Below are 16,403 nucleotides of genomic sequence, written 5' to 3'. Positions count from 1 at the left end.
GCCTTCTCGATGATGATAATGAATGGCATCAAGTCTTGAGCCAGTCTGCAAGTTGTGGTTTTGCACCACAGATTCGTCAGCTCTTCGTCCACATAATTGTAAATTGCAGAGTCAGTGATGTTAATAAGCTGTGGAATGATCACAGTAATAATATGACTGATGACATTCTGATGATGCGCAGGAAAATTTCTCAGAATCCTCATTTAATTTTGAATGATAAGCAATTAGAGTACTATGCACTTGCAGGTAATCATATTCTTTTCATCTAATTTAGTAATAACAATACTTGAATCCACATATGTACTGTTATTAATTTCTTTAAACTTTCTGCAGAAATCCACGCATTGCTGAAATCAATTGGGAAATCCATCAAAGATTTTAAGCAACTGCCACAGCCTCCTGCAATGTATCTTGACTTTGCTGATAATAATCTGATCATCGAGGAAACCAGCTATGACACCCAAGAAATGGCGGAGCTACATAAATCTCTAATTTCAAGCTGTACTGATGAACAACTGGACATCTACAACACCATCATGAAGTCTGTGCTGTGCTGATGGTCACATTAAGCTGCCTAAGGAGAAACCGACTCCATCATATCTGTGGCAGCTTTTTAATGACAAAGTAAAGGGACCTAGATTTAAGGATTCCATTCGTGTATACAATAGCCTCTTTGCTTTCACATCTACCGGTGGAAGAGTTGACCATTCTATCAACTGTGGTGGAGCACCATATATTTATAGGTTAAACGGGGTAAACCATCATCTATTTGGTTCTCTTATCCCTGATACAGGGGAAGACCCCAAATTCTGCCAGCTTTACATTTATGATACCCAGAATGAAGTACAAAATAGGATGAAATGGGTTAATGTGAAAGATGGTAGTGCTGTACATGCTGAAATTGTTGAAGGTCTGATGAAAATGTTGGATGATACAAATGAGTTGGTACAAGAATTTAGAAGTCACCGTGATCGTTTTGAGCAAGATAGAGTAGCCGAACTAGAAATCACACTGAAAATATCTAGGGCCGAGAATGGTCGAGAGAATCATGTTTCAAATGCAGATGATGTTGCTGGTATTATGGCTGGTGACCTTGATGACAATTGTCAATATCGGGACATAGTGCTTCACTCCAAAAAAGAAGGTTTGGAAAGGATAACTGATATCCATCCTAAACTAATGGCTCTTCAGTATCCTCTGTTGTTTCCTCATGGTGATGATGGTTTCCACATACACCTGAGTTACGGTAGTGAAGACGGGAAAAAAAAGAGGAACAGAGCTTTAGTTTCTCAGAAAGAATACTACTCATATAAGTTTCAAGTTCGACATAATGAAGGTATTTCCTGTAAATCCAGCTTATATTTTTTATTATTTGGACCAGTCTGCAATAATCTGATGATTCACAGTCCAGGTGTTTTTGATAATTTATATACATGTTTGTAGGTATGACTCCCCGCCTTGGTGGACGTTTATATCAACAATATGTTGTGGATGCATTTTCAACAATTGAGCAAGCACGTCTTTGGTACCTACGTACTCACCAGACCACCTTGCGTAATGAGCTCTATTCACAAATATGTGATTCTCTAAAAAATGGCAATGATGATGCATCCAAAGTTGGGAAAGGTATCATACTCCCTGCTGGTTTTATTGGTTCTCGGAGATATATGCAGCAGAATTTTCAGGACGCTCTAGCAGTATGCCGCTATATTGGACATCCAGATATTTTTCTTACCATGACCACAAATCCACTTTGGGATGAAATCATTCAGATGATGAAACTACTACCACATTGTCTTCCGCAGAATTCACCGGACATCATTGCTAGAGTTTTTAAATTAAAGCTTGAACAATTGATTGATGAAATAAAGAACAAGTCCTTTTTTGGAGAATGTCTTGGAGGTATGAAATCTAAATTAATATAGAATTCAGACGTTCCTCTATTTTCTTAATTTCCTGTGATGTGTGGTCTATGTTGTAGGTTATTTATCTTTCTTTATTTTTTTCTGTAACAGTCATGTACGTTGTTGAATTCCAAAAGCGTGGACTCCCTCATGTCCACATGCTTATATGGTTAGCAGCTGATGCGAAACACCATCTACAGAAGAACATTGACCAATATGTTTCTGCCGAGATTCCCGATCCAGATGTTGATCCTTCTGGATACGAAGCTGTGAAAGCTTTCATGATCCATGGTCCATGTGGTCCGGATAATCCAAAATCTCCCTGCATGAAAGATGGCAAGTGTATACGGCACTTTCCTAAGAAGTAAGTATTCTAATCCATGCTTTATTTTCACTAATATGACTCCACACCCATTAAAACCAACACTGTGGTTTAATATTACATAATAACTTATCAAATAGGTACTGTGCAAGCACCACATTTGATGAATCTGGATTCCCCATTTACCGTAGACGGAAAACTAATGTCACTGTTACAAAAGGGAAACATCAATTGGACAATAAATGGGTTGTTCCTTATAACAGAGATTTATTGGTAAAATTTCAATGCCATATCAATGTTGAAATCTGCTGTCATGCAAGAAGTATCAAATACCTTTTTAAGTACTGTTTAAAGGGTCATGATCGAGCAACGGTTGAAATTCGAGGACGAAACAAAGAGAGAACAGATGTGGATATTGATAAGCCTGTTGATGAGATAAAGCAGTATTTTGATGGGAGGTATATATGTGCCTGTGAAGCAGCTTATCGTATATTTGGATTCAACATTCATTACCGAACCACATCCGTGCAACGATTGTCTTTTCACCTGCCTGGGGAACGCAACTGTACATTCAAAGAAAGTGAACCTCTGCCCAAAGTAGTCAGAAGAGAGAAGCACAAGCGTAGCCAATTAGAAGCATTTTTCCAACTGAATCAGACTGATGTTGAAGCTAGGAAATACACATTTGATGAAATCCCAAAGCATTATGTTTGGAATGAGGCCGAAACAGTTTGGAACATGCGTAAAAGAGGCACACAAATTGGCAGACTATTTTATACTCATCATTCAACTGGTGAGCTTTGGTACTTACGTCTGTTGCTTACGAAGGTGCGTGGACCATTGTCATTTATACATTTGAGGACAGTGAATGGTAGAGTCTTCCCCACCTTTCAAGATGCATGCAAGGAGTATGGCCTTCTCGATGATGATAATGAATGGCATCAAGTCTTGAGCCAGTCTGCAAGTTGTGGTTTTGCACCACAGATTCGTCAGCTCTTCGTCCACATAATTGTAAATTGCAGAGTCAGTGATGTTAATAAGCTGTGGAATGATCACAGTAATAATATGACTGATGACATTCTGATGATGCGCAGGAAAATTTCTCAGAATCCTCATTTAATTTTGAATGATAAGCAATTAGAGTACTATGCACTTGCAGGTAATCATATTCTTTTCATCTAATTTAGTAATAACAATACTTGAATCCACATATGTACTGTTATTAATTTCTTTAAACTTTCTGCAGAAATCCACGCATTGCTGAAATCAATTGGGAAATCCATCAAAGATTTTAAGCAACTGCCACAGCCTCCTGCAATGTATCTTGACTTTGCTGATAATAATCTGATCATCGAGGAAACCAGCTATGACACCCAAGAAATGGCGGAGCTACATAAATCTCTAATTTCAAGCTGTACTGATGAACAACTGGACATCTACAACACCATCATGAAGTCCGTTGAAAATGACGAAGGCCGTCTGTTTTTTGTTCACGGCAGTGGAGGTTGTGGCAAGACTTTTCTCTGGAAGACACTAATTTCTAAAGTCCGTTCTGAGAGTAAGATAGTTCTGCCAGTTGCAAGTTCAGGCATTGCAGCCACTCTCATGCCTGGAGGTAGAACGGCTCACTCAAGGTTTAAAATTCCTATTGTGTTGGATGAGTATTCAATGTGTAACATATCACAGCAGTCTGATATAGCCAAGCTTATCCAACAAACAAGCCTCATAATATGGGATGAAGCACCAATGCAACATCGTTATGCCTTCGAGTGTCTTGATCGTTCTTTACGTGATTTAATGAAATCAGTGGATGCCAAACGTTTTCAAATGCCTTTTGGAGGAATTACTGTTGTTTTGGGTGGGGATTTTAGACAGATACTACCAGTGATTCCCAAAGCTTCGCAGGCTGAGGTGTTGGCAGCATGTATAATACGATCAAAGTTGTGGACTAATGTCCACTTACACAGTCTCACCAAAAATATGCGCATACATAAAGGTACAAGTCCAGATGAGGCAAAGCGTATGAAAGAGTTTAGTGAATGGGTTTTGAAAGTTGGTGATGGGAAAATAGAGCGAGCTCCTGAAGCCGAATGTGAAGATGATATTGTCATTCCACCTGAGTTCTGTAAGATCACTGAAGACAGTTGTATAGACGAGATGATCAGGACCACGTTTCCAGATCTGGGAACTCGGTACAAGGACCCGAAATACCTCAGCGAAAGGGCAATACTCACTCCAATGAATTGCACTGTAAGTCATGTAAATTCTGTGATTGTTGATCAAATACCTGGAGATAGCGTATCCTATTTTAGTGTGGATCATGGAGAAGACTTCCCTGGAACAAAGTCTGAGCTACAACATAGCTTCCCCCCAGAGTATTTAAACTCCCTGAATGTTCCCGGATTGCCCAGCCATGAACTTAAACTTAAAGAAGGTGTAGTTGTCATGTTAATGCGTAACCTAAATCAAACTTTAGGTTTATGCAATGGTACAAGGATGATGGTCACTAAGCTGCTTCCACATTGTGTCCAATGCGAGGTGATTTCTGGTAGTTATGTTGGTACAAGGCATTTCATTCCACGAATGGAACTGTTCCCCACTGATTCCACACTTCCTTTCAAGCTTCTAAGGAAACAGATGCCTTTACAGATATGCTATGCCATGACAATAAATAAATCGCAAGGTCAATCCCTTGAAACAGTTGGTTTGTTCCTCCCTAAACCTGTCTTCACTCATGGACAGTTATACGTCGCAGTAAGTCGTGTAACTTCCCCTGACGGCTTGCGCATATACATTGAGTCACCCAAAGGCGGAACAACGAATATCACCCAGAATGTTGTCTACCATGAAGTTTTTGAACGACTGCCCAGGGCTTAGTTTGTGTTGCATTCTTTTTTTGTTTGATCAGTATGTGACGCAACCTGAGCACTTTGTTTTATGTTCAGGATGTCTTTTCAGTTTGTTATGCTCAGCAAGATCAATTCTGAATTGGTGCACCAACTTGACATTCTCACAGAGTCTATTGTTGGAAGCTAATATATATTATGTCTTCACTGTGAAATTTTTTGACATTCACTTACAATGAGAGAGCTTCACTGTTCTTGATTTAAAGTCAAATATAATTCATTTATGTTCATCGAAAAATATGGAGTATAATAGATAATTTAAACATTAGTAAGTAGTGCCAAATATCCATCCGAATATCCATGATGAGTCTTAGAAAAACTATCATCCTAATAAAACCAACTGCAACTAATATCACATATAAAAGTTATTTCAAAAGAAAAAGGAAACAATAAAACTAATAACAAAAACAAGTCAGGAATATCAAACTTAAAGTACGCAATCAATGCTCCTGCATACTCAACAGTAGTGAAAACCACACTTAACACAGTTCTTAAGATCAGGTACAGAACAACGCAAAGAGTCATAGTTCTTGGTTAAAAATACATGTCAGAATAAATTTGTCCCCCACATTGTCAAATGCTGAAAACAACCAGAATCACATTTTACTCTTCATCATTAGCCCTTGCCACAAGAATCTGGAATTGGTCATAACATTGGCGTGGGCATCGGAAAATACAAACATTCCCAACATTTAATCTCAAATCATCACGGAGTCTTTGCCACCCATCTTCAATAGTATAGCAATAGTGGTTTTCCCTTTTGCGGATTAGAAGCCTCCAACAGCCATTTCCTGAATAAACATTAATACATTGGAAGGCTTCCCACTGCAGACACAAGTCTGAGAACTCATTCGAGATTTCCTAAAGCCAGGAAGAAACAAACTAATTCAGCATAGAATCTGAGATAAAGGTAATGTCACAAACTACAAGTTAATGCCTCAGTGCACTTACAACCATGAAGGAGTCATCAAACATATGTTTACTTTCGACAGTGATTCTAAACCATTTGCCAATGATAGGATAGGATCCATCTGCATCTGTAGAAGTAAGATATTTAGCAGAAAGGATGTCAAATTACCATATAATTCAGTTTATTACGAAATATGCACTATCAAATTTATGACTTTCTTTACCCATACAAACTGGTGTCCCAGGGAAGACAATCTCAGCATTTTCACAATCAAATGCACATATTGAAACAAATTTGGTACCGTCATAGGTAAATAAAAAACTTTTCACAGCATTCAAATCATCTTTTCCTATTATCTGAAGCATAGAACTGAAACCACTTAGCCGTCCGGTGTCTGAATTATATGCTCCAACAAATCTCTTTCCATTACAGAGAACAAATATGATACGCTCTGGCAAAGCAAAACCGCAACGAGCAATGAAGGCAGCAGGAGGATCCTACATAAAAGAATAGTTGCATATATATATATATGTATATTCTCCCAAAAAGAATAACTACTCATAACTAGCCATAACTCACAATTTCATCGATGATTGGGTCTACCTCAGAACGACCAATGACAAAACGCCACCCAGCATCACCAATTGTAACTACGATACAGAAACCAGTTAAATAACAAGTTTGTAAGTTTTGATGGACGAAGTCCAAATCTTTAAGAAAAGGACATAATCACCTATTGCAGGTAAACCTCCAGCTATTTCTGGGTATTGAATCTCCGACCCATTACTACCAATTATGTAAACGTTGAACTTCGAACGTCCAAAGTACTCAAACAGAATTAATTCCCCACCTCTCAACTCTAAATGCTTGAAAAAACATTTAACGCCCCTCATCTGGCTATTCACTAAATCAATCTCAACAGGTAAGGTATAGCCATTACGCAATTTTAGTTCCATATCCTTATGTAACAGATTACTGTACTTTGACGAGAATTTTGTAGGAATATTCTGAAACATATTCAGACACAAATTTAAGAATTCAGACAGTAGCTATGTAAGAAGACGACATCAAAAATAAAACATAATGATTTACATATTTTACCAAACTATTCGACAAAGTTTCTTCATAAGCTAGGAGAACGGCGAACTTATCCGCCACAAGACCGGTACATTCCATAGATCTGGAGAAAGGAAAATACAAAAAACAAAAATACATGAATAAACAAGTGTGCCAAACACCACATGATATATCTAGATCTGAACCAATACTCACCGCATAGCTCTGTTCAGTAAGTAAATTGCTGTACACTTCCGAGATTCTGCACTTCCGAGATTCTGCACTGTGAAACTAGATTGCTCTTAGTCTTAGACTTAGTTACTTACAAACTGAAGAAATGATAATAATTATATGTCTGGACAACACTTGAACATATAAGAAGACCATGTCCAGACCAGAACACCGTACTGAAAATTATTGGGCTTAAATGTCCTCAAATAAATGTTCGCGAAAAGAAAACTATTATTAAATAATTTATATTTATTTTGGAAAACAAATTCTTTGGGACATTCTATTTTCCCAGTTAAAAAATCATTATTTTCGTATTTGTTGCTTATATTGCCGGACATATTATGAGTTTCATACAGAATTTATGAACACGGTATTGGATAAAGTGGCTTACTCCTAACCTTAAAGACCCTCTTTTACCAAAAAACCTTTTTAACGCAATTACCAACAATATATTAAAAATGCACAACAATCCCGTTTCATGTAGACAATTATTTAATCCTGTGCATACATAATACATAGACAACTTTTTTGATATAAAGCAGGATTATCTTTTCATTACGCATTTCTAAATGTTCAGGACATTCTATTTTCCCACTTTAAAATTCATTATTTTCGTATCTGTTGCTTATATTGCCGGACATATTATGAGTTTCATATAAAAATTATGAACACGGTATTTGATATAGTGGCTTACTCCTAACGTTAAAGACCCTCTTTTACAGAAAAAGCCTTTTTAACGCAATTACCAACAATATATAAGACATGCACAACAATCCTGTTTCATGTAGACAATTATTTAATCATGTGGACACATAATACATAGAAAAGTTATTTGATATAAAGCAGGATTATCTTTTCATTACGCATTTCTAAATGTTCAAGACATTCTATTTTCCCAGTTTAAAATTCATTATTTTTGTATCTGTTGCTTATAGTGACGGACATATTATGAGTTTCATACATAAATTATGAACATGGTATTTGATATAGTGGCTTACTCCTAACTTTAAAGACCCTCTTTTACAGAAAAAGCCTTTTTAACGCAATTACCAACAATATATAAAAGATGCACAACAATCCCGTTTCATGTACACAATTATTTAATCATGTGCATACATAATACATAATACAGGATTATCTTTTCATTACGCATTAATGGTGCAGGACATATTATGAGTTTCGTATAATAATATTAACACAGTGATTAGTATAGTGGCTTATTGCTGACATTAAAGATCGTATTTTACATTAAACGTCTTTTTAACGGAATTACGAATAATATAAAAAAAATGTACAACAATCCCCTTTCATGTAGACAATAATTTAATTTTCTTCATACATAACACATACACAGGTCATTTCATCTAAATTAGACTTATATTCTCATATTAGTCACTTATGTCGAACATATTACGAGTTCTTTATAATAAAATGAACACAATATTCCATACAGTGCCTTACTGGTATCTTATATAAACAATACCGTTTGATCTATACAATTCCTGAATTATTTGCATACATAACACATAGAGAAGTTATTTGATATAAAATAGGTTTCTTCTTAATTTAAAACTTTTAACAAACTAAGCATGTTTTTTGTAAGCTTTTATTTTTAAATTATATTATGAGAGCATCATATTTAAAGTAAGACCATCTACTCAAGAATATTCTTAGAAATATAAACTAATCATATTTAGACTAAGACCATCTACTCAAGAATATTCTGAGAAATTATTATTTTTTTAATTATAATATGACAGATTATTTTTTTTAAAAAATTAAAATAGGAAAATCTCTGAATTAAATCAATGAATGATCGATGTCCCGCCCAACAACTTGAAAAATATACATTGTACTCCCGCCGATTGCTAACTACAGACAGAGGAACACACTACTATTATCCTAAAATATTATATTCCTGCTTTGTGTACACTTCGTACAGCTGTTTAGATCTGAATTCATATACATAGGATCCCCTTTCAACCTAACCTTCATTTTCCCCTGTTCATCATCTGCAGCCTACTATCATCCAAAGGGTAAGTGTGGATTAACTATATATGAGCCTTTTTTCGTTCGGTCCATAATTAATTTGTTTCATTTATTATCCTCAGAAGAGAACATGTCTTTCAATCAGCATTCACCTCTGTCCGAGTTACATCCTTCAAGGTATGACTGGAGCATCCGAGTACGAGCGCAATCAATATGGGAAAGCAGAAGCAAAGAAAAAAATGAGTTTCGGGGCTTTAATGTCATCTTCATTGATGATTCTGTAAGTACTACAAACCATTTTTTTGGATTAACACCATCGGTCATGTTACCCTTTCAGTATCTTTATATTTATTGTTGCTGTAGAATGTTAGGATACATGCCTTCATTGCTTCAAACATCTCCCACAACTATAAGGACTCTCTTCAAGAAGGAGCTCTTTACAGAGTTTATAATTTCTCTGTCAAAAGATACAATGGAGATGAAACTTACCGTGCAGTGCGGAATTCAAAGCACATTTATTTCAACAATGATACAAAACTTATTAAAGATAATGGAACTGGACTAAGAATTCATCCACAGAGTTTTGATTTCTTTGCCTTGGAGGATGTTCAAAAAATGAAGAAGGATAATCGGTTCTTGATAGGTACAAAATGTTTCCAACAAATCAAATAATATCAAAACTGTAAGCTTATACTGTTTAAGCATTGTTAAGAACTAATCATAACCTAATGCTGTTTATTAGATGTTGTTGGAGTGATTGATGTGTTACCGAAGAAATCACTTTATCAAAAGGACAATGCTGAGAAGTTTAATGTGAAGTGTACTATAACAGATGGGAGGTATGTCAATACTTATATTTCCACACTGTTAAATAGTAAGTAGATTGACAGGTAATACACTGCTTTGTAGGTCATATGTGAACGTAACATTTTTTGGTCAAATTGGAGAGAGTCTACTTGATGCTATGAATACTAAATCAGATGAACCAGTCATCATGATCATAGCAAGTGCAAAAATTCATGAATGGAAGGGTACTCATATCATCCTCATATTATAAATCCATTCTCTAACTTACTTGATAATCATATTTATGAACCTGTTTCTTATTACACACAGATGAAGTTAGTCTAACTAATTTTCCAGCTACCCGTGTCTATTTGAATAGCTCACACCACAGTGTGCGCTCAATACGGAAAAGGTAAGTAACAGCACTGTAATATTGAAACGTCCATTGTTCAGCTCCTGCCTAACATGACACGGTCAAAATTCCAGCCTTCAAGATGGGACATTTTATAAAACAGAAATGGAAATTGAGGATGGAGCTGGATTACCCAAGTTCACTGTGAAAGAGATACTCAGCTTGAAGGAAGATTATATCGACGTATGTGATTGCCACCTTAATGTTTTTAATGTTTAGTAGTGCACTTTTAACGTACTGTTTTATCCTGTAGAAAAAAGTCCAATGCAAGCTCACTGTGAAAAAAGTTGATCAAAAGGTGAAATGGTTTGCCGAATATTGTATCGCCTGCGATGTTGATCTAGAATTGAGTGGGAACAAATTCAAATGTCCTAATTGTGGGAAGATGAAACCATACCCTGATAAAAGGTATAAATTAGTTTACCTGTTACAACCATGATAAATATAATGTGTGATATCTGATTTTAGACAAATTGTATTCATTAGGTATCAGCTAATCACTTTATGTTCCGACGAAAGTGGAACTATACCTGTCATGTGGAGTGATGATGAAGTTACGCGTCTTACTGGAAAGACCGTCTATGACTTTCTCGCTGATGATGTTCAGGTGGCAAATGCAGGAAATTTATTTATTCTCTCATTGTTTCGTTTCAATTATTTTATTTTTTAAAGGGATGAATTGCAGGATGGTGAGTCGGCTTACTTCCCATTGCCTCTGAAGGCTTTTGAAAAAATCTCATGTACATTTACCCTTATCTTGAAGAAGGAAAATGTAGTAGAAGGATCCAATGTTTACAATGCTGAGAGTGTCGAACTGATTAATGACAAAGCAGACATGGTTTTAGAGACAACCCTGTGTGAAGATAAAAGTGAAGAAAAACGCATTGAGACATCTGCAACGCATTCACCTGTCAAGAATACTACCCTTTCAGTGAAAGCTACTGAATTAACAATTGTGAGCTTTACACTTAAACAACTTTATTTTGAAAGAAAAACGTGTACTAATCATTCTTTTTCTCAGGAGAGTAATATTCACGATAAGAGTCCACCAACTGGCAAATCTTCAAACAAAACAAGATCAAGGAAGACAACAGAGACAATTGACTATGATTTGGAGCATGCGATACCGCTTGGCAAGCGAAAATCCATCAAGAATGAGAAATACAAGGTAGTAGCCTGTTATCCCATGCAATGGATTTTACCTACATATGCGTACTTGAAATTCTGACTTGAGATTTATTGTTTGCATCTGCAGAATTGATCTTGCATGAAGACAAAATTTGAATTCTATGTAACTTTTGGTCCTCGAACATTAATTGCAACTTATGTCAGCCGTTTGAACTGCACCATTGTCACCTTTTGTAACTAATATGCTTATTGTAGCTCCTTCCACAATGTGTTTTCTAAGATATATTGCAGTATTAACTACACTGTATTGAATGACACGAATTTATCTCCAACTGTAATAGTCCCGTATTAAAGTTTACAGCTTCCTATCAAATCAACAGCAAATGTTAATCTTCCTAATGCTATTAAGTTGCACCCAACAGTTTCTTTGAAGCTATTCATTTTAACCACCATTGGTACTGTTCTTAAGCATTTCTCAAGAAATGAGCTCCCAAAACTGTGATTTTCTCAGTAAATGCCACCAAGGTAGAACTGATTGGAAAGTAAAAGTTCGCATAGTAAGAGAGTGGACAGGGCACAAGATTTCAGGGGGAAATATCAATGGCTATAATATCATACTACTTGATGCACGAGTAAGTTCAAAATGGATATATTTTTTTGGCTATGTTAACATTTTACGATTACGTCTTCAAATGCTAATTGACATTCACTGTGATAGAACGTCAGAATGCATGCATTTGTGCCAGTGTTTCTCATGGACAAAATGCAGAAAATGCTGCACCTTGGCCGAATGTACTGCATCTCTAACTTCCAGGTTAAACCCTTGACTGCTGAGGACAAGTGGAGAAGTATAAACATTGATCGGCAAATTCTTTTTACAAATCAGACCAAGGCAAAAGAAATCGAAGAGAAAGATTATTTCATTGCAAAGAATAGTTTTGATTTCTACGATCTTGCCGACATGAAGGAACTATCAAAACAAACTACTCTACTTGCAGGTATCAAATTTTACTACATAAGTTTGAGGACATCGTACATTACATATGTTTGTTTCATTTTTACTATCTCATTTTACATACCAGATGTTGTTGGTGTTGTGACAAAGAGAGATGCTCTAAGAAAAATAAACAATAGACATGGAAAAGAGCAACTACAAGTCAAAATGATGATTTCCGATGGAAAGTAAGTGTTTGTTTAAATAATTTAGTACCTCATTCAAATAGGTTCTGGCATATGTTGCCTTATATCATAAAACTGTTTTGCAGATCAACTCTGAATGTTGTGCTTTGGGACAAAATGGCTGAGGATTTTACAAGAGATATTCACAAGAACAAGTATGAAGAGCCTTTCATCCTAATCATTGCAAGTGGTAAAGTTGGCATGTTTAGAGGTATTCCACGAACCCATACTCTCTTAAGTCAGTGCAATTTCAGAATTATATGTACTGCTCCGACAAAATATTCTAAACTGTGGTTATTCATCAGAGGAACTGGACATTTGCAACTTCTCACCTACAGCCTATTACATCAACTACAACCACCACAGTGTGGTGCAACTGCGTAAAATGTACATCTACAAATGCCACATTTTCATCTTATACGTTACTCTTCTTTTTTTAATATATTTCAACATGTTATAGTGCTAATGATATACTGAAGAAAAGCAACAATGATTCTTCGATAGAGAAAAAGAGTTGAGGTTGATGACAGTTGAAGATATAAAGAAAGTCAGAGAGGATTACATACAGGTTTTCCCCGTTAATATCAAAATAACTTACATTCTGCTTTATCATACTATTTCTTACTAACATCAAGACATGTGCCTTTGACTCAGCAAGAGGTGGTATGCCAAGTTGAAATAAAACATGTTGAGGTTTGTGATGCATGGTACTATTTAGTCTGCACATCATGCTACAAGCAGATTGACGAAGAAGGTGGTCGTTTAATTTGTAAAAATTGCAACAACAGATTTGTGCCACATCCAGAAAAGAGGTAAGTATAGCATGCAACTAAACACTTTAACCACTTCAACTATTACACTGTAAGAGTAATATATTTTGACTGGAAAACAGGTTTGGAATTTGTGTACTTGGTAAGGACAACACGGGGGAGATAAATTTATTACTCATGGACAGAGCAATACGGAGTTTATTTCACAAGGATGTGTTCGAGTTGGAGGAAGAGGTATATTCAATATTCAACTCTTAAACATTAGATTATAATTCAACTAACCAACACTAACACATGCTATAGTACAATGGTAAATTCCCATCTGTTTTCAAAAAAATGGAAGGTGGGAACTATACTGTTAAACTAGAAGTTGCAAGTTTCAATATCCAAGACACCGACGAAATGTATATTGCAAATGACATACATGAAGGATTTGATTTCCAAGAGCCAATGGAGGCTGAGGAATATCTGCAACAGCCAACCGAGTTCTCTACCGGGGAGGTAATGAGAACTAAACCATATGTTCTTTACATAATGCTCAGCTACAGTTTCAGAATCTAACGTTGATAATTACAATTCTATTGCTTAGACATCTATAACCACTGGAAGCAACATACACTTGGACAACATAAGCACCATTGGAGAAGGAACCAGTTGAACAAGTTCCCTAATATAAGATTTCTTATATATAGTATGGTTATGAGCTTTTGCCAAAACAATTTATGATTTGTAATATTAAGTCCAACTGCAACTCTGTTTTAATATTTTTTAAGTTAATATTTATTTCCTCTGTTTAGGCATCCCCATAAAATATCATATTCCACAACTGCACAGCATAAAATATGCCAACTCTTATTCTTATGTCACAGCTACTTAAACTTAATACATACCAAGCCATAGCAGAAATGCAGAGAACTTAATACATGTTAATACAAGGGAAACGAAAAACATAAACAATAAAAGCATAAACCAAAGTAAATAACCAAGGTTGAACCAAAAGTAATGACCAGCCTTAATTTTACTACTCCCTAATAGAGTATATTCAGTTGCACACAAAAGGGGCCAACGTTAACAATACAGCAAAGTCTACCAGTTTGGTAATTATAAGTACGTGAGAAGAGGATGACCCATTGGAAATATCGTCAGTGCATAATAACAAATAAACCAACTCTATGCACCATCATTCTTGACAACATGGAGAGCAAAATGATTACCACAAAAGTGGGCACACTCTAAGACCACAATATCACCTTCGACCAATCCCAAATCCTCCCGAAGCTGGATCCATCCATTGTTGATTGTTGAACGCCGGTTTTTGACACCTCGACACTTGACCTGCACCTTCCATGACCTTTCTCCTGAGTGGAGGTTGATGTAGTCTGTCTTCTTCCAGAAAGCGGTAATCGAGTTATGCACTGTTGACACATCCTACATTGAACATGTGTGATGAACAACAGTAAAATCTAATGCCCAAACAATGTTCAAAAGGTCATAACTCAAAAATTACCACTCCGTAGCTGTATTGGTACATGTGATAAGGCTTCACGACAATCTCAATACGTCCAGTAGCTGTGGGATTCTCTGAGTTTTGACCTATAAACCAAGCACATATCAATGCTATAAAAATGTCTTCAGCAACGTATATAAACATAACAACTCACAGGTTAGAAATGAAATGTATAAACTACTATACCAATAGACAATGGCGTTCCAGGGAATAGTACTTCAACAAAGTGATCATCAAAAAAAGCTACAGAACTCATCCCATGTTCCTCATAAGTGAACAGCACCAAGTTAAACTGGCTAAAATTCTCAAGGCCTAAAATGGAGCAAAATTTGCTCAGGCCTTTAAATTTACCACTTTCATTATTATAAACCCCGTCAATCTTCTTCCCATTACTAAAAATATAGTTCTGATAACCAGGCAAAAAACGAAATGATCTTTTTAAACGATGCAGGAGGCTCCTGCCAAAAAACAGTAATGTCATGCACGTAGATGAAGCAAAGAAAACATTTAAGAATGCAAAGTGCAAAACCCAACTTACTAATCATCATAAAGGGGCGACTCCTCTTTGACAAAATAAACAAATTTCAAGCCACCTCTTTTCACAGAAACTATGATACAGATAAACAACAGAGAGGGTATAAATTTAGGCCAATACTCGATATTTGAAGATATAACAAAAAGATAACATGAACATTACAAATACTACAGTTAGAGGACAATTTTACCAACACGAGGATGCCCACTCTGTGTATGATGAAGAACTGGAGGGTACTCAACCTCTGTAAGATCAGTGTCGATGACATAAACATTGAAATCACAAGAACCATCAAACTCAAACACTAGCATCTGACCCACTTCAAAGAGAAAGTCCTCATACATAGTAGACAGTCCACTGAATGTTCCGGTTTCATGGTTGAAGACAGTGGCTATTTCGTAACCATTACGAAATTTCAACAGGGAATTTGTTTTAAGCCGATTAACATATTTCTTAACAAACTTAGGCGGCAATCGCTGCAATTATAAAAACATACCAAGCCCATTTCACATAATATACATAGACTTAGATACATATGGCATGCAATGAACAAAAAAAACACAAACCATCTCATCTGAGTCCAGATCAGCATTGGTCAATACTTTAACCCACTTCTCTACAATGACGCCTGCAAACTCCATTGCTCTGCAAGGTTTTAGACAAAATCCCTTTGACACATCCGAACAAAACAAAAAAGAGACAAAAAGAACTGAAGTGGGGAGAATGAAATACCTTACCTTGGGAAAACAAAATCGGAAGATAAGTCCA

At 36.1% G+C, this 16,403-nt stretch overlaps 5 protein-coding genes across 6 annotated transcripts; 3 read left to right on the top strand and 2 right to left on the bottom strand.

Moving 5' to 3' along the window:
* Positions 1–9,357: 9,357 nt before the first annotated feature.
* Positions 9,358–11,956, top strand: LOC135152556 (uncharacterized). 2 transcript variants are annotated; one of them, XM_064092814.1, is made up of 10 exons: positions 9,360–9,598; positions 9,682–9,961; positions 10,061–10,349; positions 10,435–10,516; positions 10,591–10,699; positions 10,770–10,924; positions 11,003–11,123; positions 11,202–11,471; positions 11,538–11,684; positions 11,772–11,956. In XM_064092814.1, the coding sequence occupies exons 3-10, from the start codon at positions 10,283–10,285 to the stop codon at positions 11,775–11,777; spliced, it is 957 nt and encodes a 318-aa protein (XP_063948884.1). In that variant the 5' UTR covers positions 9,360–9,598; positions 9,682–9,961; positions 10,061–10,282; the 3' UTR covers positions 11,778–11,956. The 2 variants fall into 2 exon arrangements, with proteins under 2 accessions (XP_063948883.1, XP_063948884.1); XM_064092813.1 differs by having other exon boundaries at positions 9,358–9,598; positions 11,202–11,684.
* LOC108221519 (uncharacterized) lies at positions 9,449–10,200 on the top strand. Its single transcript, XM_017395392.2, has 3 exons — positions 9,449–9,598; positions 9,682–9,961; positions 10,061–10,200. Exons 1-3 carry the CDS (start codon positions 9,449–9,451, stop codon positions 10,198–10,200), a joined length of 570 nt encoding a protein of 189 aa, XP_017250881.2.
* Positions 11,957–12,371: 415 nt separating the features above from the next.
* Positions 12,372–14,251, top strand: LOC135152845 (uncharacterized). Its single transcript, XM_064093966.1, has 7 exons — positions 12,372–12,642; positions 12,727–12,826; positions 12,910–13,034; positions 13,542–13,635; positions 13,716–13,827; positions 13,897–14,094; positions 14,183–14,251. The coding sequence occupies exons 1-7, from the start codon at positions 12,372–12,374 to the stop codon at positions 14,249–14,251; spliced, it is 969 nt and encodes a 322-aa protein (XP_063950036.1).
* A 285-nt stretch (positions 14,252–14,536) lies between these two features.
* Positions 14,537–15,581, bottom strand: LOC135152844 (uncharacterized). The gene is made up of 3 exons (XM_064093965.1): positions 15,287–15,581; positions 15,101–15,186; positions 14,537–15,021 (listed from the first exon to the last, which is right to left on the bottom strand). The coding sequence occupies exons 1-3, from the start codon at positions 15,579–15,581 to the stop codon at positions 14,764–14,766; spliced, it is 639 nt and encodes a 212-aa protein (XP_063950035.1). The 3' UTR covers positions 14,537–14,763.
* A 56-nt stretch (positions 15,582–15,637) lies between these two features.
* Positions 15,638–16,280, bottom strand: LOC135152843 (uncharacterized). Its single transcript, XM_064093964.1, has 3 exons — positions 16,202–16,280; positions 15,826–16,111; positions 15,638–15,708 (listed from the first exon to the last, which is right to left on the bottom strand). The coding sequence occupies exons 1-3, from the start codon at positions 16,274–16,276 to the stop codon at positions 15,638–15,640; spliced, it is 432 nt and encodes a 143-aa protein (XP_063950034.1). The 5' UTR covers positions 16,277–16,280.
* Positions 16,281–16,403: the final 123 nt, after the last annotated feature.

Source organism: Daucus carota, chromosome 5, assembly GCF_001625215.2.
Source record: "Daucus carota subsp. sativus chromosome 5, DH1 v3.0, whole genome shotgun sequence".
NCBI lineage: Eukaryota > Viridiplantae > Streptophyta > Magnoliopsida > Apiales > Apiaceae > Daucus > Daucus carota.
Note: the sequence above shows the minus strand (reverse complement) of the source record. Positions and strands in the feature narration are given on the sequence as shown.